At 48.9% G+C, this 27,131-nt stretch overlaps 1 protein-coding gene and 1 pseudogene across 1 annotated transcript in view; one reads left to right on the forward strand and one right to left on the reverse strand.

Moving 5' to 3' along the window:
* The window catches only part of EXTL1 (exostosin like glycosyltransferase 1), a 57,358-nt gene that overhangs the window by 26,789 nt on the left and 3,438 nt on the right, over positions 1-27,131 (reverse strand). Inside the window, exons 2-3 of the mRNA XM_066638492.1 lie at positions 2,103-2,196; positions 1-62 (exon numbers count right to left, since the gene is read on the reverse strand). The exon at positions 1-62 is cut by the window's left edge and continues 46 nt beyond it. Of these exons, the coding sequence (XP_066494589.1) occupies positions 1-62; positions 2,103-2,196 (156 nt within the window). The remainder of the gene's footprint in view (positions 63-2,102; positions 2,197-27,131) is intronic.
* On the forward strand, positions 25,269-25,387 carry LOC136661843 (5S ribosomal RNA; annotated as a pseudogene).

A 27,131-nucleotide genomic window follows, 5' to 3' on the forward strand; every position in this document is an offset into this window, starting at 1 on the left:
TCAATCACCTCTGAGAAGGGCAGCTCCCAGCCATTGCTCAACAGCACAGGGATGCAGGCAGTCTGGAGTAATCAGAGACGGAGAACAAGGATCAGAGGGAAGCATGAACGGAGTCGGTGGCGTAGCTAATGATCACGTAGCCCGGTGCCAAGCTCAAAATGCTGCCCCGGGTGTGACGTCACAACCGGAAGTGACGTCACATTTGGGCTTTTTCAAAAGTAAAAAGGCATCTATCTGTCACCCATGATCTGGAGTGGGGAGGGAGTCACTCACTGGCCAAGCCCCCACCTTGCAAGCAGATGGTCCAGAGCAGGGGTGCCCAAACCCCGGCTCGGGCGCCACTTGCAGGCCTCTCAATGCGGCCCTCAGGGAGCCCCCAGTCTCCAATGAGCCTCTGGCCCTCTGGAGATTTGTTGAAGCCCGCACTGGCCCAATGCAACTTCTCTCAGCATGAGGGCGACTGTTTGACCTCTCGTGCAAGCTCCCTCCACTGCTTGCTCTTTCACATCTGTGATGCAGTAGCAGCAGCAAAGGAAAGGCCAGCCTTGCTTTGTGCAAGGCCTTTTATAGGCATTGAGCTATTGCAAGACCTGCATTCATTCATATAAGTTCATCTTTAATATGTTCATTTATGTAAACTTATGTAAATTTATTCAAATTTTAAATGTAAATTAATTCTTTTTTTCCCCTAGCCCCCAACACAGTGTCAGAGAGGTGATGTGGCCCTCCTGCCAAAAACTTTGGACACCCCTGGTCCAGAGGAAGGCCTGGCAGCATCTCCAGAAGTAGCTGGAAAGACCTTCCTCTGTCTGGAACCCTGGGAAGCTGCTGCCTGTCATGGCCCAAGGGCAGAAAGAAGCTTGTTAAAGTTTTTTTTAACTCCTAAGCAACAAAGAAAACAGTCTGTGGATTTATGCTCCTGTCAGATAATACTTGCTAACATATATAGGAAAATGCCCCACTTACACAAGCGCTCAAAGCATTCCATGTGTGCTAGTTATCTTATTAAAAGCCCAATCCTATGCATGTCTACTCAGAAGTAAGTCTGATTATACTCAGTGGAGCTCACTCCCAGGTAATTGTGGATAGGATTGCAACCTAATGCTTACAACAGCCTTGTTGGGTAGGACAGTACGATCCCTCAATTGCAGGGCAGGCATGGATTGGCTGTGACTTTGACATCATGGCCTGACTGGGCCCACACCCGCCACCAGTTCATGGCTGAGCTGATATGAACCAAAGACTCCCCAGCTTGCAGCTAATGCCCTTAACCGCTAAGGAGACTTGTACATGGGGAAGAGAGGCAGAGGAAGTGCTTTCCACTTGCCAGACCTCAGTGTTGTGAGAATGGGGGAAAGCCACAGGTATTCTATTGTCACATGACGTGTTTTGAAACTGGGTGTGCGCTCAGTTGCTTAAACCAGTTTTTTACCCAACTCCAGAGAAAAGCTCATAGGAGTTAAGACGAGGAAAGGGGAAGTTCCCACACAAGACATGAAGAGGAGAGAAGGAGCCAGGGGCTCCACAAAAAATGCTGCCAATTGGACCCCGCACCTTCTAAGGTCAGAACTGAACTTACTGCCACTGCCTCCCCCAAGAAAGCTGGGGAATCGCTGCGCTGAAGGGTCCCTGGCACTTCCACACCTCCCCAGAACTGTCATACCTCCAGGAGAGGGAATGACTAGGAAACTCATCTGTCAAAAGAGACAGGATGGGAAATGTCTGCTTGCTTCTCTTGTTGTTGTTGTGCAAAACCTGAAAGGCTCGTGCTCTTTTTCATGAGATGTTTCAGCCACACTTCGTTTGGGATCAGGTTCCTGGGATCAGGTTTCTTCCCCGCTCCTCAATCCTGCATGGCCCATCAACTTGGATTTAAATAAACATGTAGCCACAGAGACTGAAATGCATAAAGGATCTGTGATGATCTCAGATGTGGTTTCCCCAGGGGCGGAGAAGGAGACAGTCACAGGCAAGGATGCAGAAGAGGAGAGGCGCATGGAACAAGACAATCAGGTGGGTATTCACTTAGGCAGGACCCCACAAAGAGAGACATTAGTAATTAATGTTGTAGCTGCAGCACGATGAAGAAGACCCTGGAGTACCTGCAGTGCTTCGAGGAACCTGAAAGATCCCAGACGTCTCCCTCGTGGAATGATGCAGAAGGTGGAGTTGTGCAGAAGCTCCTGGTAGTCATACCTGCGGAGAAAAAGAAAAGACCTATGGGGAAAACTTCACTCAGGAACATTATCATGGCAGTTCCATACGTTGCTGGGCAGTAAAAGGTCCGCAGGTGGGCCACAGGAGTTTAGAGCACAGTAGATGGAAATGGCTGAAAAACTCTTCCGGGTTTTGCAGCTCTGTTTGTATGGCAACTGTCTACAGTAACTGAGGCTGCAATCCTAACCCCGCTTTCCTGAGAGTAAGCCCCATTGAACAAAATAGTACTTACTTCTGAGTAGACCTGGCTAGGATTGTGCCCTAATTGTCTGCCGCACTTCCTTTGCTGGCGTGGGAAGAAGGACAGACAATTTGCTACTACTAGAAACAAAGCCAAAGAACCTGGAAGAATCTTCTAGGAGTAACGTCTCAGTCTTCTAAGTGACATCACAAGAGGCAAAGACCACAGAGAAGGTCTACAGGGGAAAAACACTGAAAATTCTTTCACCAGCCCTTGAAAAATGGTAACTAGTTCCTGGGCCAAGCCCCTCAGTGAAGGGATGGAGCCTTGTGACTGCCCAGGGAGAGTAACCTTTGCCATCTTCCTGGAGAAACACAGTCACTTTTGGCAAACAGGCCACTCTACTATAAGAAGCAACTTTGCCTGCTGCATCAGGTCAAGCCTGATCTGGGCCCATGACGTACATCCTTCCTTTATGCGCTGAACGAGCAGCTGCTGACAGAGGGAGCCGTGTGTACGCCGTGGCTCAAAGAGCTGAAAAGAGACAGGCGCTTCCACATGGCTCTGTTAACACAGTTTGGTGCCTGCAGTTTTTCTTGCCACACACAGTACGCAGCCCCTAAGCAAGAGGCAGGAAGCCAGGGACAGGGCTGTTTTGTGCAGGAGGGTTTCCCACAGGAGGTGCGCAGAAGGGCGTCTCTACCAGGTCTTTGGCTCACAAACGAGGCTGTGCTTTCAGGAGCTCCCACCTCTGCTGCCAGAGAACAAAGTTCTCAAATGGGCACGTTCTCCAAAGAAGTTCTCCAAAGTTCTCCAAAGAACACGTTCTAGACCAGCCTTTCCCAAACTCTGTCCCCTGGCACACCACATCGCAAGGTCCACCTTCCGTAAGTACCACCAGAAGTAACTGGTGATGACCTCATAGCCAGTTACTTCGAGGCTGGCAGGCCAGATGCGATGCAACAAACGCCGGTAAAAGGCTCAAGGCGGGTGGAAGGGTTTTTTCAAGAGTGCGAAAAGAGCACGCTGGATCTCTAACCAATGACCACAGTCTCCTAAGCAACGTCTGCCGGCCAGTTCTTGGTTGCTGATGTCCTACTTTTGGGAAGCCTGCAACCTGGCAGTCACCCTTTCCTCCTTGTCTGGAGAGGCTTGCCCTCCAGGCTCCAGCACCAGGGATGAAAGAAGCCTCTGTGAGGCCTTCTCAGAGAGAAGCTCATTCACTGCAGGACGGCTGCAACCACAGCGGAAAATACAATATTTACACTCATTTTCAACACACCGCTTTGCGTTCCTTCTGCTTTGCAACCAAGTGGGGCAGGGGAGAACAAAGGAGCCAGTGTGGGCGCAAATGGCATGGAATGGTATTCTTGGCGCTCAAGGAGGTGGTCAGCCCACCTCCTGCACAAAACATCAAGGGGAGCGTCGGACTGGATGGACTGCAACGTTCTCTCCCCACCCCACTACCCCACGCTCTCAAAAACCCAGGGCCTACAAAGCCTACTAGGCTGCAGCACAATGTGGCACAGTGTAAGCCAGCTTCCTCGTGGGTAAAGCTCGCAGGTTGGGATGTCTTTTTATTAAACCCACACGTTCCTTTCGTAGCTAACTTGCCGGCATTTGTATCTGGTGGTGCTCTGGCTTGTTCTGGCCATGCTTCTGGTTCAGGATTTGTAGGGTGCCATCAATTTTTGCAATTTTTGCTCCACCTCTTTTGCTTGGAATTTGAGACATTTCAACACTTCCTGGACTGATCTCCCTCAAGGACACTGGCCGAAGTAAGTCCATGCTCTCTCTCTCAGCTTGGTGTTTCTTCCAGCACACGTGCAGACTAAAGCAGATTTTGCACACATTAACTCCACCACACCCACCATTTTTTAATCCAAAAGCAGCTTCTCGTGCCTTTTGGTACGCAATGTCTTCTGCTGAAACGCAGTAAATAAATAGCTGAAATAATAAACAAGAGTGCAATAGGGAGGAGTATTGTACAACGGCTAGTATTATAATGCCGTTGTACAAATCTATGGTAAGGCCACACTTGGAGTATTGTGTCCAGTTCTGGTCGCCGCAGCTCAAAAAAGACATAGTGGAAATGGAAAAGGTGCAAAAGAGAGCGACTAAGATGATTGCGGGGCTGGGGCACCTTCCTTATGAGGAAAGGCTACAGCGTTTGGGCCTCTTCAGCCTAGAAAAGAGATGCCTCAGGGGGGGACATGACTGAGACATACAAAATTATGCAGGGGATGGACAGAGTGGATAGGGAGATGCTCTTTACACTCTCACATAATACCAGAACCAGGAGACATCCACTAAAATTGAGTGTTGGGAGGGTTAGGACAGACAAAAGAAAATATTTCTTTACTCAGCGTGTGGTTGGTCTGTGGAACTCCTTGCCACATGATATGGTGATGGCGTCTAGCCTAGACGCCTTTAAAAGGGGATTGGACAAGTTTCTGGAGGAAAAATCCATTATGGGGTACAAGCCATGATGTGTATGCGCAACCTCCTGATTTTAGGAATGGGTTATGTCAGAATGCCAGATGCAAGGGAGGGCACCAGGATGAGGTCTCTTTTTATCTGGTGTGCTCCCTGGGGCATTTGGTGGGCCACTGTGAGATACAGGAAGCTGGACTAGATGGGCCTATGGCCTGATCCAGTGGGGCTGTTCTTATGTTCTTATGTTCTTAGGAGGGAGGCGTTAAACCTTTTCCCGCTGACTGTCTTCCTTATCAAATTGCCCTCCCTGTGCTGTTTTTATTCCTGCAAGGGAAAAACAGGGATGCTTGTTCCTGAAACACAGTTGTTTGGAGTCAGAGGGGCTTCTTGTCTCCCTCAGATTAAGAAGCCCTACCGGACATTGAGATGGATTTACACTCCCCTACTCCTCCCCTATTCCCTATGTCCATTTTTGAGGCCATGGGCAGCTGGAAAATATGGGCTATATGCAAGAATGGGAACTTGTACCTGAGACTCTGAGGGATGAGAACTTGCATCTGAGACTCTGAAGTTGCAAAAAAAATTAGTTTTTTGCAACTTGTGGGAAACTCAAGTCACACACACCAATGACTCGAGGCTGTGACTTAGAAAAGACTCATGACTCAGATAGACTGTCTGACAGTGACTCTCTGAGCTGCCTTTAGGTGGCCATTCCCAGTCCAACTTGGAGATGCCAGAGATGAAAACTGGGACAAGTCACACACAGTTGTCCTACCCTTTAGACCCAGCACCGGTACTCAGCACATTACGGTTTGCAAAGGATGCTCCCTCCCCTTCCCCTTTCCAAAGCAAATCCCCCCTTCCCTCCCTACTCAACGTGCATCCTGGTTGTTTGCTTTGATTACTGATTGGTGTTTTAATCCAATAAATGAACTAAATACTGGGGAGGGAGCTGGTTCTTGATTCATAAAGCATGATCATCGGCAAGGTCCAGGGCGAGGCCTGCCGGAGACCGCAGAATCTGTGGCTACAGCCAGCAAGAGATTTCTTCACTGCATTTACCACACAGAATGTGGGTTGAGATGCGCCCTGGGTAGGTGGAGAGACTCAGATGCTGAGTTCACTCCAAACTACTCTAAACCCACACGCTTTACACATTAACTTGGGTTTGTGTGCTGGTCTCTGCTCCGGGGGCAACTTCTCCCATCATTTTACAGGGAAGTGGTTAGGATGAGCCAAGTCACCCAACCAGCAGGCTGGCAACAAACCACTCCTCCTCCTAGTGGCATTTCCAAAAAAGGAGAGGAAAGGCAACAGAGGACCTTGGGGCAACAGCCCTGTGGCGTCCCCCTGTTTGACACTTTGCCCATGCTTAGGAACAAGCGACAACAGCTGTCCTCCCTTGGTGCCCAGGAACCAGGCAAGAGAAAGACACAAGTCCATCTTGCATGTTCACCTGAAGCTACAGCAGTGGCAGTGGCAAGAGGCCTGGTAGCGATCAGGCAGCAACAGGGGCTGTCTTTATCCTTTCCCTGACAATGCTGGGGAAGGGGGGAGACAGATAATCTAAAGAATAAATAAAAACAAACACACAGAGAACTGTGAAAGATCACAGGGGAGGAGAAGAGGAAGACTTCTGCTACTGCTGCTCCCTTCCTTGCCCATCAGGTATCCCCAGGTGGGGTCAGCACAGAAGCAGTGCAGCCTCCCTGCTTGACCAGGCATGACCAGGCACAGGTGCAGACCCTTCCGTGGACTCCCAGTGGGATCGCTGAGTCTGTGGCCAGCTGACATGTGACCTACTCAGATTATTGTGGCCCACGCCATGTTTGCAGTGGCAGAGACAAGCTACAGAAACTGACACTCGCCACTTGTTCTCATCTCACCAGCTAAAAAGGTTGTGTGCATCACATGCAACTGTTCTTGCACAGGGGAGCTTCACTCATCGCCATCATGCACATGTTGGCAACCTTCAGTCTCGAAAGACTCTGGTATCGCGCTCTGAAAGGTGGTTCTGGAACAGCGTCTAGTGTGGCTGAAAAGGCCGATTCGGGAGTGACAGTCCCTTCCACACCGGGAGCAAGTGCAGCCTGTCCCTGGTCTGTCTCCCTGGCTATGGGCCTTCCTTCTTTGCCTCTTAGCCTCAGACTGTTGGCCAAGTGTCTCTTCAAACTGGGAAAGGCCATGCTGCACAGCCTGCCTCCAAGCTGGCCGCTCAGAGGCCAGGGTTTCCCACTTGTTGAGGTCCATCCCTAAGGCCTTCAGATCCCTCTTGCAGATGTCCTTGTATCGCAGCTGTGGTCTACCTGTAGGGCGCTTTCCTTGCACGAGTTCTCCATAGAGGAGATCCTTTGGGATCCGGCCATCATCCATTCTCACGACATGACTGAGACAACGCATCATGCACAGTTGCTGTGCAAAGGGTGACCACGGAAGCACTCTGGCCTCTGGTTTCGGCTTCTCTCCTTGATCTAGGGTTATATCCACTGCTATGTGAGCAGGGCTTGCAGTAATGGAGGCTGCTCTCACCAAGCTGCAGAGGATTCCCCAGAAAGAGAGGAAAGCAGTGCTATAATCTCCCCCTCCAGTTCAGCTTTCTCGCTCCTTCTCTTACAGGAACCAAGAAGGCTGTGTACAGGAAAAGGGGCGCCAGCAGACAGACAGACACACAGGAGCTGTGGACCACTACACCTTCAGATCAGACCCTTTGCTTTCCACACCCGCTCAGATGTTATAAAGCACTGTTTCCCAAACGCTGGATCAGGACCCTCTTGGTGGGTCGTGACCCAATTTCTGGTGGCTCCCGCAGAGCCTCCAATGAAAACACGGGTGATGGCAAGATCAAATAACTCATTGCCTCAATAGACCTGAGGCAGTTCCAAAATCAGATAGCTGCTAACTGCCCTGCACTTTGCAAGCTTGTGTAAATAATGGGAGATAAATGTTTGAGCATCTTTGTTCTGGTGTATTTTCTGGTCACTCATTAATGACAGGTTGTTGGGGCAGGTGAAGGCTGGGTCACAAAACTAAGCCCCTCAAGCCTTGTGGCTATTAATTAGGGCTGCCTCGTTATGAGAAATGGATCTTTTTTTTAAGCTGATAGATAGATAGATAGATAGATAGATAGATAGATAGATAGATAGATAGATAGATAGATAGATAGATTGTATTAGCTTCTGCCTTTCCATTGGACCATTTCAGCAACGTGGAGAGGGGGGATTTGCTGCATGGGAAACAGTCTATCCTCCATACCTACTTTACCCAGGCTTCGCGCACTAGAGAGGACACTGTTCCAGAACCACCATTCAGAGCGCGATACCAGAGTCTTCCGAGAATGAAGGATGCCAACAAGATAGATAGATAGATAGATAGATAGATAGATAGATAGATAGATAGATAGATAGATAGATAGATAGATAGATAGATAGATAGATAGATAGATAGATAGATACTTGCAAATAAACGAATAAAAATATTTCCTTCTAGATCACCTTTTTAAAAACCTCTCTTAAAGTTGGGTGGATCCTGACAGAGTGTCATTTTAAAAAGTTGGACCTGGTAGTAACCAATGTTATAAAGCAGGGGTGTCCAAAGTTTTTGGCAGGAGGGCCACATCAGCTCTCTGATGTGGGAAAATAAAGAATTAATTTACATTTAAAATTTGAATACATTTACATAAGTTTACATAAATGAATATATTAAAGATGAACTTATATGAATGAATGAAGGTCTTGCCATAGCTCAAGGCCTATAAAAGGCCTTGCACAAAGCAAGGCTGGCCTTTCCTTTGCTGCCGCTGCTGCATCACAGACGTGAAACAACAAGCAGTGGAGGGAGCCCTCATCCCACAGCTCACGTGAGAGGTCAAACAGTCGCCCTCACACTGAGTAGTTGCATCGGGCCAGTGCGGGCTCCAGCAAGTCTCCAGAGGGCCAGAGGCTCATTGGAGACTGGGGGCTCCCTGAGGGCTGCATTAGGAGTACTCAAGGGCCGCAAGTGGCCCCAGGGCCGGGGTTTGGGCACCCCTGTTATAAAGGAAAGCCCTGAATAGCAGTTCCCCTAATCTTGGCTACTATTTCTAGGGGCTTCAAAACCCCCTGGACAAGGAGTTTCCCTCACCCTCGGGGTGGGGAAAAGGCGAAGACAACTCAATCCAGGTTGGCTGCATGTGCCCGGGGGGGCGGGGGGGGCACAAGACTTCATGACAGCAGTCCGCACTCCAATTCACACATGTCCCAGTGAAGAATGGGAAGAGCCTGAACAGAGCGCTGAATGTATGGAGGGCTTTCCCGTGCCCGCAGCTGTCCTGCACTTCGGGATTTCTTGGCAGTGGTCAAGAATAATGTTCATTGGGGGTAAAAGCTTCTCCACACTGTTCGGAAGCCTGAGAGCATGGAGAGAACCCAAAATGCTGTCTGTTGTACACGTGCAGGATTGCCTATAGATGGAAGATGCAGGGTCCAAGACAGTGCACATAGCTCCACTTTACCCTAGATCAGGGGTGCCCAAACCCCGGCCCTGGGGCCACTTGTGGCCCTCAAGGCCTCTCAATGTGGCCCTCAGGGAGCCCCCAGTCTCCAATGAGCCTCTGGCCCTCCGGAGATTTGTTGAAGCCCACACTGGCCCAACGCAACTTCTCTCAGCGTGAGGGCGACTGTTTGACCTCTCACGTGAGCTGTGGGATGAGGGCTCCCTCCACTGCTTGCTCTTTCACATCTGTGATGCAGTAGCGGCAGCAAAGGAAAGGCCAGCCTTGCTTTGTACAAGGCCTTTTATAGGCATTGAGCTATTGCAAGACCTTCATTCATTCATATAAGTTCATCTTTAATATACTCATTTATGTAAACTTATGTAAATTTATTCAAATTTTAAATGTAAATTAATTCTTTTTTTCTCCCGGCCCTCAACATAGTGTCAGAGAGCTGATGTGGCCTTCGTGCCAAAAACTTTGGGCACCCCTGCCCTAGATGAAAAATCAAATTACCTGAAAAGGGCTAAAGTCTGAGCTGAAACACGGGGGCCACTGTTGGCAACTGCTTTGTGGGACATGCAGCTGAATTGCCCCAGATTCACCCTTCCCCTGTGCACCACCTCATCCACACCCTGCAAGGAAAATCCTATGTTCAGAAGAGAGAGGTTGGCAGGAAGAAGCTTGAGTGCATGGCATAAGGGAGTGAAAATCACCTCCCTCACTGCCACCTGTTGAGAAAATCCTTAGTTTGTCCCGGTAGGTCCTGGTCACTCAGCAAGGGCTGAGGAGGGCATCTGAGTTCAGTCTTAGGTTTAGAGGAGCTCTCCCTGGGCCACGACCCAGCGCTCAAGTGCTGACAGATGTCCGACTCTTTAAGCTTGTGGGGCACTGTTTCAAGGGTCTTAGAGCTTCCCTTGTCGTGGGCGATGGAGACCTTCGACTTGGCACAAGTCAAGGTGGCAGCATCTCCAACACTGGGATGGCTGCTTTAGTAGCATTCCACTGGAAAGGTTCAGGGGAGGAAATGGACAGGATGACTGGACACAGTCAATTCCCTCTACACACAGAATTGCTATCCGTGGATTCGCTTGTCTGCGAGGAGCACGATTGCCACCCTCCTCTCAGTATTCGCGAGGTGTTCTCAGCTATCCGCAGTCATCCCCGGCCATCCTGAAGCAATCTGCACTGAAGATCTTCAGCAAGGCAGCAGAGACCTTCAAAATGGTGCCTGTGACTCATGTGAAGCACTTTAAAATGGCCGCGGGAAGGTTCAGAAGGCCAGCAGATAGTTAACTGCTGGCCTCCTGAAGCCTCCGATGGCCATTTTAAAGCACTCTGCACTAGTCATACGCACCGTTTGGAAGGTTTCTACTGCCTTGCTGCCTCTAGTGCTGGTAGCCTCCCTCTAGCCCCATTGATACCATAGGATCAATGACTGCCTATCTGCAGATTCAAGATTTGCTGGGGGTTCCAGGAACCCCCTGGGAAATACCAAGAACTGCCTATACACTTGGGATTGTGGTAGCCACTTTTTGAACAAGCAAGTTGCCACTTAAGTCCAAAGTATGAGAAGGTGCAGTCAGCCTGAGCCGTGGGGTAGCTGAAGGTCTCTTAAAGCTTCCTGGAGGAGTAGGCGGCCACGCAGCACAGGGGAATGCCATTCGGGAGCAGTGGCATAGCTAGAGGGGGTGCCAAGCAGTACGTTTTGCAGGTGGCTGAACGCACCGCGCAAGTGGCCCCTTCTGAGCCATTCCAGAAGATGGGAGCCTGGAATGACTCTGAAGGGGAGGAGGAAGGGCCACTTGTACGGCGTTGATATGTGCAGAACTTGGGCTCAGTTGACTGCTGTAAATTGGCCTGAGGGGATTGTGCCTTTCCTGAGCCAAAAGACAGTCAGTACGAGTTTGTCTGAGGAGGACCAAATGGAAAACTGTTGCAGGAGAGAAGGCTGCAGTACCAGTGGAGGACAGGTAGAGGCCGCTGTGTGCAGAGGAACTGAGGCTATAAAAGGGGCTGCACCAGCAAAGATCTCAGAGACCACCAGGGAAGCTCTGCAGAGAAGGAGCTGGAGGAGCAAGCTGGAAGGACCACCAGGGATAGAGCTGCAGAGAGGAGCTGAACCCTGAGCTCTGCAGGAGAGCTGAGAGAGCTGCTGGAAGGAGCCCTGTGTCATGAATATGTACAGTTTAGGCCTAGTAACATGTAAAGCCTGAACCAAGCTAAAACAGTAACACAGAAGTGGCTTGCATTTCCTTGTTGCAAGGGATTTACAACTCAATGGAAGGTGATAATGTAGCACCTGGGCAGCCAGAAAGATGCCCATCAAGGATGGAATGCAGCTGTAGATCTCCAGGGGGGAGGGAAGAGCTGAGAGGGCTAGCATCCAGCCCCACTTCCGGAGGACAGCGTCTTTGGTCTTTGTCTCTTGGTGAGATAGGTGGTGGGTGCAGATCCTGCCCCGCCAGGACCATGTGGCCTTTTAGGTAATTGACCTGAGGATCTACAAAAGAAGCTGACCCAGGTGAGAGTTATAGGAAATAATAGAGCAGGGGTGCTCAATAGGTGGATCGCGATCTACCAGTAGATCGCGAGGCAAAATGAGTAGATCGCGGAGTGCCGACCCTCCCCCTCCTTCAGGTGCCTCTGGGAGGAAATGCCGGGAGTAAGGCCCATTGTACTCAATGGGGCTTACTCCCAGGTAAGTGTGGCTAGGATTGCAGTCTCACAGCCTAATCCTAGGCATGTCTACTCAGGAGTAAGTCCTGTTATACTCAGTGGGGCTCAAGGTACACCAACATACATTGTACACATAAATGTTATATGTTATGATGGCGCGAACATTGTAAAAAAAACTCTGGTAGATCTCCAGGCCTTGCTGGGTTTCAAAGTAGCTCTCGAGCCAAAAAAGTGTGAGCACCCCTGTAATAGAGATAGCCAGTTAGCTTTATTATTTTATGCGGATATGTTTCCTAGAAGTTTTTATGCCTCTAGCATTTGCTGTCTTTTGTGACTTTTTGTAATCCTATGTACTTAATAAAGTAAAAATCCTGTTACCATGCTGGTTCATTGTCTGTTGGGGACAAAGGTTCAGAATCCTGCCTAGCCGTTCAGCAAGCTACCAAAAATCCTCATTGTGGACTAGTAACTTGAGGACTGAGACTTTAAGTAAAGAAAGTGCTCAGTGCCTACAAGGGATATAATTAAGCCTAGAGGGTCTCAGTGTCCCTGGACTGAGGCACTGGCTCTTACAGGGTGGTGGCAGTACTACCGAACAGGGATCTTTGAGGGCTCTAGGGTTCAGAACCAACAACTCTGAGCACTCAAAACCCTGGGAGTGTGAGACCAAGTATATGACACCCTGGGAGAGAGTGCCCCTTGCTGGAGCTGAGAACCAGAGGGGAACTTCCATCAAGCCTCCAGCTCTTGGCCTGCCTCAAGTCCTGCTGCCTCCTGCCTGCCTAGTGCCTGCCTGAGGTCCTCACTGAATTGGGGGAATTTGGAACAAGGTCGTTTGGTTTGGTTTGGTTTGGTTCAGGTTCCATTCCTCCTAATAAAAGCCTTAAACTTAGTTTGGTGTCAGTGGTCTCTTTCGATCCTGCATAACAGCGTGTTCAGGCACCTACAAGTCTTATCACTTTGCATCCCTTCTAGCTATGCCACGGCCCCGTGTGTGGCCATAGGTTTGAGTGCTCCCCTACCTATTCAGCACATGCTATTTCCGCACCCTCAAATCAGTCATCTGCCCTCCTCCATTGACATATAAAGGCATCAAATTCTCTAGGGGCATCACTGCCCAGCTCCTCTTCCCTAGTTTAAATGCCAAGAACCATGCAAAAGAGCACACACCTCGAAAAAGAAGCCACCCCAAGGAAACTGCGGATTGCTGAAGAGAACACTCAGTGTGGAGGAAATGGCGTTATTTATTATTTTGTCACAACAGCACAGGGACAACAGGCGTTTTGCTAACTCCAGTGGGATTCTCTGACCCAGCAAATTCTTCTGTTGTGTGTGATGGATGGATCCCCATCAGCACTACAAACTGATTATGTCAGGGGATGAGATATACATTCAGACAGCAGGAGGCACAATACTGAAGACAATTCAATTCCTACATGAGAGAGGGAGAGAACTGTATCTTTTTCCTGCCAGGGCGGGTCCATACATGAGGCTGACTGAGGCAGTTGCCTCAGGCAGCAGAGTTCTAGAGGGCACCAACCACCAGCCACTCACTCACCTCCATTGGTACAGTTCCACTCCCTGGGCTGGAAAAGAAAGAAGACAATGGAGCGGAAGAGGAAGTGTGGAGCAGAGGAGACTGGGGGTCTTCCACATTCCCTCTTACAGCCCATTCCCCTCTCCTTTTTCAAATCCAGGGGGATGGAAGGATTGGTGGCTGATGTACTGCCCTGGCAACATTTTGGCCACCTCAAGCATTAGGACGACTTGGGCTGGAGCTGTTTGATGCTCTTAAATCACAGGCTGGTTCACCTCCAGTTGCACCCGGTTGAACAGTTATTCCCCCTTCCCAAGGACGTGAGCTTCAAGGCCGTGGGGGAGTCTTACTAGAGACTCTAATTGTGGGGTTATGGTTCCTCCACTATCTTTATTCTGTGCAATCCTGGGAATTAAATTGAAAGATTTGCCACCCTTGTTCGATCGGGCTCTCTGTACAGGAAGTAGAGGCTTGAGCAACAGCTCCTGAGGCCGTCATGGCCCTCCATTTAGGACTGAGAGCACAGGTTGTATAGCAGCCTGGCCTTCTCCTTATCTCTGTTTCACCAGGGTTGCCATGTAGACTTTCCCAAATCAGAGACACAGTGCCTTGCAAAGTCTCTGTCCAATGAAAACCAGGCGGGATAAGCATCCCTGGGCATTCTAAAGTCATGCAGGGTTAATCGAGTTTGAATGAGTTCTTGCAGCTTAAAGGCTCTTTCACTGCTACTCAGACAGCTCTGCTTGTGTGTGTCCACACTGCGCATGTGTCCCTAGGTAGAAGGAAGAAGACCATTTCTTTCCTATAATTTGCTAGTCTTCAAAGTATCACAAAAAATTTAACTACCTGGATTTTCTTTTTGCACTGAATGTATCTAAGCTACAAACTTGGTTTGTTTTATACTAGTTTAACTACCATAGATTTCCCCCAAAGTATCCAGGAAATTGTTTAGAAGGGGATGCTGGACATCAGTGGCATACCTGAGGGGGGCCAAGGGGGCCAATTACCCCAGGCACCAGGCTTGGGGGTGTGCTTCCAGGTGGGGGTGGCATCCCTGGAGGTGTGCCCCTGAGTAGCACAGTGGCCAGGAATGCCACTGCTGGACATCCCTCAGTATAAGCTTCGCACCATCACCACCCCAACCCTTTAATTCAGACCCAGGTAGACAAGCAGCAGTCTGGATCTACACTCCAGCAGTCAAAAGAGGTAAGATAGGAGAACAGACTGCTCCTCTTCAGACTGCAGTAGGGGGACATGCATCACATTTTGGGATAAAGAAAAAAGAAAAAAGGCAAGCGAAGGTTGGGCTACAATCTTCCTCTAGATGTGGTAATTATCGACTTGAAAGATTTTCCAGTGTAAGAGAACATGAAAAACAGACCTTCCACCTCCCACATTCTAAAGTGGTACAGCTCACTCAGGACTCTACCACTTCGTTTCACAGCACACACAGATCTAGCCTTAGCCGCAAGCTCTTGGTGGCCTTTCAGCAAGACAGTATTCACTCAGCCCTCTAAAAAATCCTGAACGAACAGGAAGAATTCAAAGAGTCATTAAAAGCACATGAGAAAAAAGCCGAAAGAGCTGCGTAGAAAAATCTCTTCCCACTACATGCTGTATTTCACCTTTTCACAAGAGGGTGCAAACTGTGCAAATTAAGCGAGGACTTAGCATCGACCCTATGCTGGGGATTGAACTTATTTGAGACTCAGGTATCCACAAGGCTTCCTACCACGGAATCACATGCATGTTCTCCAACATTTCAGTGAAGAAAACAGACACTTGAGCAATATTTGTGACACGGTTATTTTCACACCACAGTTAAGCACCTCGGCATCCACCAGCAACATCATGCCTGGCTGAAAGCTCTACTTCATGTGCCGTACGCCACCTGGCACATGAAGCAGCCTCAGACTTCCTAGCAGCTGAGGCGGCATGCAAAATCCCCCCCCATCGCTACGGCACCAGCCCCTGCCTGTTCCCAAAGAAGTCTGGGAACGTTCCTTGGCATAGGATCTGAGAATTCTCCATCAGGGCACCCTGACACCCGGCACAAAACAACCACCCCAAGGGTTCCCTGGGGAGAGGGAATGACTGAGAATACATGTTTACTACGAACCCAGAACAAGTTGAACATAAAAGAAGCAGCTTTTTTCTGCACAACTGGCCCCTGGGATCTTTTCCTTATACTGCCCTAGCTTGCTAGGAAGTTGAAAGGGCTACTGAGATAATGGGTGAGAAGAGCTTTTCCAAGCCCTTGACGTTCTTACTCCGCTTTAGTATCTGATGCAGGAGTTACCTGGGTATTTACAGCAGAGGTGTCACTAGGGTTCGCCTCACCTGGCCCAAGAGCTCATTGCATCACCCCCAAGATGGACCTCCTCCCATACCAAACCATGCAGAATCAATTACAAGATCATACACACAGTCTAAATGCAGTGGCATCACTAGGGCTGGTGTCACCCCCCCCCTTAACTTTATTTTTTTTTAAACTATGTAACAGTAAAGGTCACCCAACTGTTCAGTAACCAACAAAAAACCAATGGCCAACTTGATGACACTCACACAACTGAATAAAAGTTCTAGTATTAGCTCTGATCCATGGAAATGAGAGCTGAGTCATACTAACACCTTACTGGTTCCCGGTTGTGTCATAACAACACCACGTTAGCTCTTGGAACCATCACTCTCATTGGTGCGTTTTAAAAAAAAATCCACTTTTTGTTACATAAGGCGGTTGTGTTTTCCTTTTCTGGTTATTTGGCTATAACTTTGAAACTACCAAGAATTTCACAATTTCGCCTAATAGTGTTATCACACATGCACCCGAGGGTATCACCAGGTGCGGTTCATCCTCCCCCCCCCATGACACCACTGATCCACAGCTTATGCTATCCTCCAAATGTAATACAGAGAGAGACTCCACACAGCCCAAAAGATTACATTCCCCCACCCCCAACTCCTGGAAGCTCAGATATATTAAGACACAGATTGGGCATCAAGAAACCCACATTCCAAAATCTCATCCTGGGCCATCAGGTCAGTCTCTTTAATCAGCACTCGCTTTCCCACTGCCTGGAGATTAGCGGCTCTCCATCTGATCCCGCCTTCCTCCTTCTCGCCGAGTGCCCTGCGTTTACCCTGAGACAAATCTACTGGAAGTGAAGCTTTCATTAAAAGACATATGGTGGCTCTTAGATCACCACTATTCTGTTTTCTGCAGGTGGCTGGACAGAAGATAGGCAAATCTGGTCGGTTTCTCTTTTTCCAAGAGACCAGCTGCCACGGAAACGATACCCACGACTGCATCCTCCAGCGAGGCGCAATTAGCTGCAACGAGACTCGCCAGGGAGTCTCCAGCAGCGACTCTGCCCTCACCCAGTAATTCCAGAAGATCCCCCTCCCAATAGTCTCTTCCCCAATTGTTTTGTGGCAGCTGCACTATCTTAACTCCCGTCTTGGAACGAAAAAGGAAGTGTGGAAGAGAGGAAAGTGGTGGGTTTGAGTAGCTTCTCCTGCGCACTTCCTCTCTCACCCCATTTCCCCTTGTCCTTCTCAAACCCACAGAGGAGGAGGAGGAGGAGTTGGTGTGGCAACTGCACACTGCCAGGTGAGGTGCTGCCTCAGGCACAGGTTGGACTTGGGCCCGCCCTTCTTCTGCAGCGGGGGGGGGGGGTGCTCCCATTTGTCCTGATCTGCCCCCTGAGCAGGTGTTGGCACGGCAAGGCTGCAAAACAGTGGAGAGCTCCAAGGGAGCAACTTGCTCCAACGCAGGCCAGAGAAGGAATGAAGTCTCCAATACACCAAGCCCAGACATACTTCCCTTCCTAGGAGCTACCTCTCTGCCTGCAGGGTTGAAGGATCATGGAGGGCTTGGCCCTTCAGTGCACTCCTCCTGACCCATTGCTGGTGCCAAGGTATGGATTCAGGGGGACGGACACAACAGGTTTCGGCCAAGGCTGGTCCCTCAAGGGACTCTGGCTCAGGGGTCTTGGGCTCAGATCTCCTGCCCCCTCCCTCCTGTCTTCATTGCCGCAATAACTAGCTAAGAATCCTGGGCTGATTCCACCCCCATTTCCCCGCTTCAGCCAACAGGTTTAAACTGCAAGCAGTGAGGATAAGTGAGGCCAAGGACAGTGAGGGCAAAGAAGAAAAATAGGGTTGCATTTGCCTCCGAATTGCCTCCTTTTGCTCCCTGCACCCAGAATGGCTCCAAAGGGGAGGGGGAGGGACCGCTTGCACCCTGCAATGGTTAGGCTCCCTGCAGAACTTAGTGCTTTGTACCCCCTCTAGCTATGCCACTGATTGCAACCTCACTGACTTACTCACTCACACTACACAAACTCCACTGAAAAATATTCTCAGAGAGGAATGAGGAAAAAAAGGGGGGGCAAGAGTGTCTGAGCCTCAAACTAGGATGTGAAACCTGGCAAGGAGGACGCCCTGTCTGAGACACTTGCGCAAGTGATGTGCAATTGTCCAAGAAAGAATGGCTGAGTGCCAGGCGACGGCCCGCCTCATAATGCATGAGAAGCATTGCTGCATTCCTCCGGGTGCCCCATCGCCTGGAAGAAATAAAAACCCTTCATTTTAGATTTGCTTTTAATTAATTCCTGGGAGTATGAAGGAGCCCAAAATAGTTCCAGGGCAAAGTGTTAGCAGCCACCCTGGAGGAATATAAGGAGCCTGCCAGAGGGCAAAGGAGAGAATGGGGTGTTCCCACAGCTGATCTGGCCAGGAGGTCCAGAAATGGATTTGAGCAGGGCAAGGGCGTGGGGAGAGCAGTTTGCAGTCTTCTTTATTTGTTTTATTATTGATTACAATTAACTTATTACTATTTACCTACTGTGCTGCTTTTCAGCAAACAAATTCACAAAGCAGTTGACACAGGAAAATAAATCAATGGTTCCTTGTCCCACAAGGGCTCACAATCTAAAAAGACCCAGGGAAAACACCAGCAAACGGCCACAAGGAAAAATGCTACACTGGGGTGAGGAGGGAAAGTTCGTCCTTCCCTGCTAGATAAAAGAGGAGCAACGTTCTGAAAGATGCCTCCTTGCTCAATTAGCAAGGTTGAGGCATTTATAGGTTGAGGCAAGGCTGAGGCAAGCTAGGCATTTATATCACGTATTTAAAAATATCACTTTCCCAAGGCGGCTTATTGAGATGAACAGAAAGAAAACAGAAGCACTCATCAATTAAAAAAAAAAAATTAACCACAAAGACAGATCAGCATAAAAATCAAGCCTAATCTAAGCCCAGCTTAATCAAATTTCTGACTTAAGAGCCAGTGATAACAAGTTCACCCAAAAATGCCTGATATTGGGACTATTGTCACTGTGCTTATCTGGTATACTTTTAACTTCGTCATGTAAGGCCAGCCCAGGCAATAGTCTCGGCTGGCAGATTGGCAGGGGTGCCCCCCTCTGTCTACCCACTCTCTTCTACCACCAAACCTCCCACCCACCCCCCACCCCCATTCAAAAAGGCAAAAGAGAATAGATCGGAGGAAGAAGTGTAGAGGACAGGGGTAGGATACAGCACTAGAAATGCTCTAGCGCCATTCTCTGCTACTCCAATAATTCCTCCTCAGTTGCTACACCAGAGCCCTGTGCCTTTTTCGGACACACAGCAATGATGACATAGACATAGATCACTGCCAGAATTCCAGGAACGCTGAGTTCTCATTTAACATGCAACTGGCTTGCTAACCTGCTTCCTCTTTTTACTCGGTTACAGAGATTGCCCCTTTCATGTAACCTAAATAAATGCCACCTTGGGCACCGACAATAAGATTAATAACTAAAAGCAAAAGTTCCCTCTGCATCTACTGTTAATAAATACTGTTGATACTGTTAGATGTGATGCGATGCACAGACAGTCATGGTGTTTATCTCCATGCTGTGAAAAACCATCAGCAGCTAATTTCTGCAGACCAGGCTTGCTTGTATTCCAGGTTCAGCTGGCAACTCAAAACACATGCAAGGTGTGCACCTGGGCTCACTCACAAACATCGAGAAGGACGACTTTTCCATCCATTGCGATGCCTCTAGTCACAGCCCTCTCGCCTTAATGGCCCATGCAAGGCCATACTCCCAGGGCAGCAGATTCCACCAGGGCCCTTGCCTTTGGAGTGACCAACTTCAGCCTGCTGCAGCAGCTCAGTTGTGATGTGATGCTGTGTGACGTTACATCCAGACACTAGAAATGACAAGCAAATGGGATCTCTCACTCACTCACTCACTCACTCACTCACTCGGCCTAAGCACAAATTGAATCGGCTTCTCTCAGCTGTTCCAACAGACACATTATCTCATCTGGCTGATTTCAAAGTTCATGGGAGGAAGTAAAGCTCGCTTTGCAATTCACCAACTGCAGTGACGAAGGGGAAGGCCAGAGCACTAGGGATGCTCGTAGTGTGAGGAAAGCCCCCAGAATTTAGAGCGTATGGACCCATTCAGGCCCCCCATTTGGGCCTAGCTGTGAGCATAAGCAGGGTGCTTTGGCCAAAGTTAGGCTCTGTGCTTGACCTGCTTGGGTCAAAAAGATATTTTAAAAGATGCCCCTTGAATACCCTTTCGTGTCTGTGTTAAAACAGAAGTCGTGTTGCAGCTGGTACCTGAAAAAACAGGAAACAGCTAGCTAACCGCAACAGACAAGTGGTAAGAGGAGAAAAGAGACTTTTTCCAGCGTGCTATTAGCCATTACAGGGAAGAGAAGAAGGGGATTTTTTACAGTAAGAAAGATTTTAGATGTTTCTAAAGTGCCATATTTAGTAAGAGCATGCAGCGCGGAATTTGAGTAGTGGGCTGTGTAGGCAGGGACAAAACGTCCCGATTATGCTGTTTGCCAATCAAGAATGTATCCTTTTTTTTTTTTTTTTTTGCAACCTTCAGTCTCGAAAGACTCTGGTATCGCGCTCTGAAAGGTGGTTCTGGAACAGCGTCTAGTGTGGCTGAAAAGGCCAATTCGGGAGTGACAAACCCTTCCACACTGGGAGCAAGTGCAGTCTGTCCCTGGTCTGTCTCCCTGGCTATGGGCCTTCCTTCTTTGCCTCATAGCCTCAGACTGTTGGCCAAGTGTCTCTTCAAACTGGGAAAGGCCATGCTGCACAGCCTGCCTCCAAGAGGGCCGCTCAGAGGCCAGGGTTTCCCACTTGTGGAGGTCCACTCCTAAGGCCTTCAGATCCCTGCAGATGTCCTTGTATCGCAGCTGTGGTCTACCTGTAGGGCACTTTCCTTGCATGAGTTCTCCATAGAGGAGATCCTTTGGGATCCGGCCATCATCCATTCTCACGACATGACCGAGCCAACACAGGCGTCTCTGTTTCAGCAGTGTATACATGCTAGGGATTCCAGCACGTTCCTGGAGTGTGTTGTTTGGAACTTTGTCCTGCCAGGTGATGCATCGGAGGCAGCGCATGTGGAAAGGGTTCAGTTTCCTCTCCGGTTGTGAGCGAAGAGTCCATGACTTGCTGTAGTACAGAAGTGTACTCAGGATGCAAGCTCTGTAGACCTGGATCTTGGTATGTTCCGTCAGCTTCTTGTTGGACCAGAATGTATCCAAGGCTCTGCAATTTGCATTGTGCCAATCAGAAGTCCAGCCAATGCTTTACAATGAAAGTTTGTTTGTATATCAACTCAAAACCCCGAAAGAATCGGGGTCACAGACTTTGGAAATGATTCCTCTGTGACCAGCAGCTGGCTGAAAGAAATAAAGCTTGTTTTCCTTGAAACCTCCTGGTGTCCATTTTCATCCTTGCCTGTAACCTGCAACAGTAAGAAGGTGGGACTGGAAAGGCGTCCCAAGAGCAAATAATTCAGATTCCCGGCATCTTTCCCAGTCTCTGCCCGAAGGTACAACACAGCAGGGACACACAGAAAGCCTTTGGGGAACACTCCCATGTGGTACATTCCAGAAGGGCAGCCCTATTAGTCCCTTGCAGTCGATACAAAAAAGAAAAGAGCCTTGTGGAACCTGAAAGACTGTAAAATTTATTGAACCCTCTGGAGACCCTTCCCAGCCCTGCAGTGACATAGTTGTCTCCCTGGCTCAACCAATGCACATGATCCCTCCTTCGCCTCTCATTTAACCTCCCAGGGCAACCTAACACTAAGCAATGCGTGTGACTGGAGTGACACCCATCCCAGGGGGCCTTCCTTGGTGACCCAAATTCCCCCACACAATAGAGAGGCCATCAGAGTAGGATGCGGGAAACCCACCTGGGAGAAGGCAGGTGAGTGTTGGGTCTCACCCATAGGAAAAGGCAGTATAGCAAATTTTACACAGCAAAAATGTCTCTCCAGGGTTACCCAATGACAATTTGGGGTCTCAGGCAGAGGATCCTCTTTGGCATTTGGGCCTCTTCAGCCTAGAAAAGAGACGCCTCAGGGGGGACATGATTGAGACATACAAAATTATGCAGGGGATGGACAGAGTGGATAGAGAGTTGCTCTTTACACTCTCACATAACACCAGAACCAGGGGACATCCACTAAAATTGAGTGTTGGGCGGGTTAGGACAGACAAAAGAAAATATTTCTTTACTCAGCGTGTGGTTGGTCTGTGGAACTCCTTGCCACAGGATGTGGTGATGGCGTCTAGCCTGGACGCCTTTAAAAGGGGATTGGACAAATTTCTGGAGGAAAAATCCATTACGGGGTACAAGCCATGATGTGTATGCGCAACCTCCTGATTTTAGAAATGGGCTATGTCAGAAGGCCAGATGCAAGGGAGGGCACCAGGATGAGGTCTCTTGTTATCTGGTGTGCTCCCTGGGGCATTTGGTGGGCTGCTGTGAGATACAGGAAGCTGGACTAGACGGGCCTATGGCCTGAGCCAGTGGGGCTGTTCTTATGCTCTTAACTACAATTCCCAGGAAGCCTTGCAGGTCTCTTGTTATCTGGTGTGCTCCCTGGGGCATTTGGTGGGCCGCTGTGGGATACAGGAAGCTGGACTAGACGGGCCTGTGGCCTGATCCAGTGGGGCTGTTCTCATGTTCTTAACTACAATTCCCAGGAAGCATTGCAGGTCTCTTGTTATCTGGTGTGCTCCCTGGGGCATTTGGTGGGCCGCTGTGAGATACAGGAAGCTGGACTAGATGGGCCTGTGGCCTGATCCAGTGGGGCTGTTCTTATGTTCTTAAACTACAATTCCCAGGAGGCCTTGCAGGTCCCTTGTTATCTGGTGCGCTCCCTGGGGCATTTGGTGGGCCGCTGTGAGATACAGGAAGCTGGACTAGATGGGCCTATGGCCTGATCCAGTGGGGCTGTTCTTATGTTCTTAAACTACAATTCCCAGGAAGCCTTGCAGGTCTCTTGTTATCTGGTGCGCTCCCTGGGGCATTTGGTGGGCCGCTGTGAGATACAGGAAGCTGGACTAGATGGGCCTGTGGCCTGATCCAGTGGGGCTGTTCTTATGTTCTTAAACTACAATTCCCAGGAGGCCTTGCAGGTCTCTTGTTATCTGGTGCGCTCCCTGGGGCATTTGGTGGGCCGCTGTGAGATACAGGAAGCTGGACTAGATGGGCCTATGGCCTGATCCAGTGGGGCTGTTCTTATGCTCTTAGTGCTTTACACCCCCTCTAGCTACCCCACTGTGTGTGAGAAGGGGAGGTTCAGACAGTCCGTCCCTCAAATCCACTATGGTAGTTTATAACTGCGTGTGAGAGGCAGTCTAGTCACTCCACCTGCTGTGTGGCTCTGCTTCGGCTGTACAGTATACCATTATACCACAGTGAGAAGGAAACATGCGCCCATGTTCCTCCTTAGCAACTTAGCGAGAACAATTAGACTTATCATCCCAACCAGCCCTTTATCTGATTGGAAGCAGCTTCTGTTCACCCAGATATTTAACACCAGGGGCGGAGAGCTGAAACCTGGGTTGCTCACAAGTGCCAGTGGCACGGGTGTGGCGTGAGTGTGCTGCCCCTGTGTTTGTTCAGGTGCAAACAAACGAGCAGCATTTTCAAAAGAATCTTCAACATCTCCCTGAAAGACAAAACAGGGACTGCAGTCTGATTTGCTGGTGTCAAGTTCCAGAAAATAGGAACTGTCTGTGGTCAACAGGGGTAGCCGAAGCACCTGGCAATCACACACTCAGCTGCCTTCAACGTCATTGCTAATGTAGGCCACACACTCTAATGTCTGTGCAGAGGCTGAGAATTTGACTGCGACTTGCCTCTCAATAACCATGATTATAATGCCATTAAGATGCAGCCTCTGTCTGCCATCCTCAGAAACTCGCCCTCCTACCAAACCAGGCTGCCGTTTTTACCTTTCCCCCAAACCATTTTTCTTTTAAGCCGTTTCCCAATTTGTATTTTCCTCCTGATAGTCTAGCAAAGCTGGATTTCAGCCTCTGAATGTATTACATATCCAGTTATTCTGTTTTAGCCACCCAGTTTCATACAACACTAAACACGAACATAAAAAAGGACCAAAAACCACACCAGGAATATACAAATGTGCCTTACTAATTTGCATGCTGTGATTCCAAGCAGATAAGAAGATGGCATAGGGCTTTTTATTTATATGTACGCACACACAGATGCTTAAGAGAAAGTGACCTTTAAATTACAGAGCAATTCCGCAGAGACCCAGGCAGATTAATCAGATTTCACTGGGTCCTGTGTGACTGTGAACGAACCATCGCAGAACAAATGGCCTCATCTTTGCGCATCATCTCAAACACAAATGTGCCTTGTGAACACAGAGCGGTTCACACATTTGGCTACACTATGTTGCATTACATCATCAAACCTCCTGGCATGTGTGTGCTGGCCCAAAGAGCTAACTTTATCCAGGTTGAGTCCAATCAAATAATTACTCTCAGACAATGACCACAGAGGGATGATTCACTGTGGCTGGAAACTAGGTGAAAACAAACCACATCCAAGAATAATGGGTGCCAGTTTTGCTCAATTGTCTGGCCTATATGCTGGGGAATCCCTAAATATCTGAACACTTCCATCAATTCACAGCCCAATCCTATGCATGACTACTCAGATGTAAGTCTCACTAGGCTTACTCCCAGGTAAGTGTGGATAGGATTGCAGTCTCAGGGACAAATTCTATCCAATTTGCAGCTGTGCCAATGGGTAATGCACTGCATCTTGTGGTGAGGCAGTAGTCACAGAGGCCTCCTTAAGGTATGGGAACATGTGCTCCCTTACCTTGGAGTTGCATTGTGGCTACACTGGTGCTGGAAAATTGGATAGGATTGGGCCCTCAGTCATCTATTTGGCTATGTAGTCATGATCACAGAAAATATTCCCCATTTGTTAAAAGGTCCTATAGCAACACCAGTTGCAAATTTCAAGATTTTTTAGGTTCAATAACAAACTCCTCTTGTATATCCTGCAGAGAAATGACTTTTTTCCCCCCTCTATCCACCCCAAGCCTTCAGGAGAGGTGGGGGGAGGAAGACTATATATCTCAGTAAACAACATGTCTAGAACTCATTTTATCTACATGGCTGTCCAGGGACTGGGTCTTTTGGGTGCATGAGCTCATGTAGCAGAACTTAGACTGTGATAGTTTATATCCCTGCTCCGCATCCTTTGCACACCAGCTGAGCAAAAAGCCACTTGAGCCTTGCTAATAAAATGCATTAAACTTACTGTATTATCATGCATAGTTATATATCACTTTCCAACAGTAACAAAAATATCAAGAACATGATAAAACACACGGTTTGCAGAATGCAAGGAAGAAACTAAGGAGACCACGTGGTCCCCCTGCCCTGAAGATGCTCGCAGTAATATTACCCTGCACATGTCTGATCTTGACTGATCTTAGAAGCTAAGCAGGATCAGGCCTGGTTAGTACTTGGATGGGAGACCGCCTGGGAATACCGGGTGCTGTAGGCTTATACCATGATCTGGGAAGCTAAGCAGGGTCAGGCCTGGTTAGTACTTGGATGGGAGACCGCCTGGGAATGCCGGGTGCTGTAGGCTTATACCATGATCTGGGAAGCTAAGCAGGGTCAGGCCTGGTTAGTACTTGGATGGGAGACCGCCTGGGAATGCCGGGTGCTGTAGGCTTATACCATGATCTCGGAAGCTAAGCAGGGTCAGGCCTGGTTAGTACTTGGATGGGAGACCGCCTGGGAATGCCGGGTGCTGTAGGCTTCTACCATGATCTCGGAAGCTAAGCAGGGTCAGGCCTGGTTAGTACTCGGATGGGAGACCGCCTGGGAATACCGGGTGCTATAGGCTTACGCCATAGTCTTTCGAGACTGAAGGTCGCCAACCATTCTTAATAGCATCATTCAGGAGATGGCACTGTTCAATTTCGCCGTGGGGGTCGCATCTCTCCCTGTGCCTTTTTGCTGGAGTCTCCCTTGCATTTCTTGCTCTACTAACAGCCCCTTTAAGACAGGGAACCCCCTTGCCACAGGTCACCAGAGGAGTCTTGGGTTTGTGTCACCCGGTGCAAGAGCTCACTGTGTCATCCTCATGATGGTACCAGACCATACAGAATAAATTGCAATATCAGCCGCACAGCCGAAATGCAGTGACATCACTAGCGTTGGTGCAAACCCCATTCACTTTATTTTAATAAAGAACAACACATCAGTAAGCACCACAAAACCAGCGGTCAACTTGATGACATTCACACAAATGAGTAAGAGTTCTAGTATTAGCTCTGATCCATGGAAATGAGAGCTGACTCAGACTGATAGGTTCCCTGCTGTGTCATAATAGCACCTCACTGGCTCTCGGAACAATCAGTCTCATTGATCAGTTCTGAGTTAAAGAAATCAATTTTTGTTAAATAAGGCAGTTGTGCTTTCCTTCTCTGGTTAATTGGCCGTGACATTTGATAGCATACAGATAATTCAACATGGCTTGTTTCAGTACATGAAATTACCTTCCCAAGGACATATAACATGATGGTATTATTTGTAAATACCCAGTTTTCACAGTTGTGACCACTAGTGGTGCCACCCCCCCCAGGGTGTCACCTGATAAGGTCTGCACCCTCCGCATCCCCTAGTGACGCCATGAGGCACATTGAAGCAACTACTTTGAGCAGTGAATCCAGTGCAGGACCAACCCACCCATTTAGTTATTTAGTTATTTGATTTTTCTCTGTAAACCGCTTTGTGAACTTTTAGTTGAAAAGCGGTATATAAATACTGTTAATAAATAATAATAATAAATAATAATTAGATGGGGTAAAGTGGCTGCTTCAAGAGGGTGGATGGGGGAGGCAGTAAGCTGCTGGAGGAGGTCCCCCGCACCCTGCACCTGCCTGTTGCCTACATGGGCAACATGTAGCTTTTCACTGCCTGCCTGTTGCCTACATGCCAGGTGGCCTACAGTCAACCTGTTTGCTCCATTGGGTTCCTTCTTGCTTACTCTCCATTAGAGCAAATGCGGGGGGTGGGTGGGAGGAGAGACACCTTCTTCAAAACTGGCAGCACCAGAAACAGAGGAGGCCTTTCTTCAAATAGTCAGACACAGTGGATCTGGCTGGACCAAGAGCCTCCCTGATCAATCAGCTTTGAAGAAACACATTACGCAGGGGTGCTCAATAGGTGGATCGCGACCTACCGGTAGATCACGAGGCAAAACGAGTAGATCGTGGAGTGCCGACCCCCCCCTTCAG

This window comes from Tiliqua scincoides, chromosome 10 (assembly GCF_035046505.1).
Source record: "Tiliqua scincoides isolate rTilSci1 chromosome 10, rTilSci1.hap2, whole genome shotgun sequence".
NCBI classification, from domain to species: domain Eukaryota; kingdom Metazoa; phylum Chordata; class Lepidosauria; order Squamata; family Scincidae; genus Tiliqua; species Tiliqua scincoides.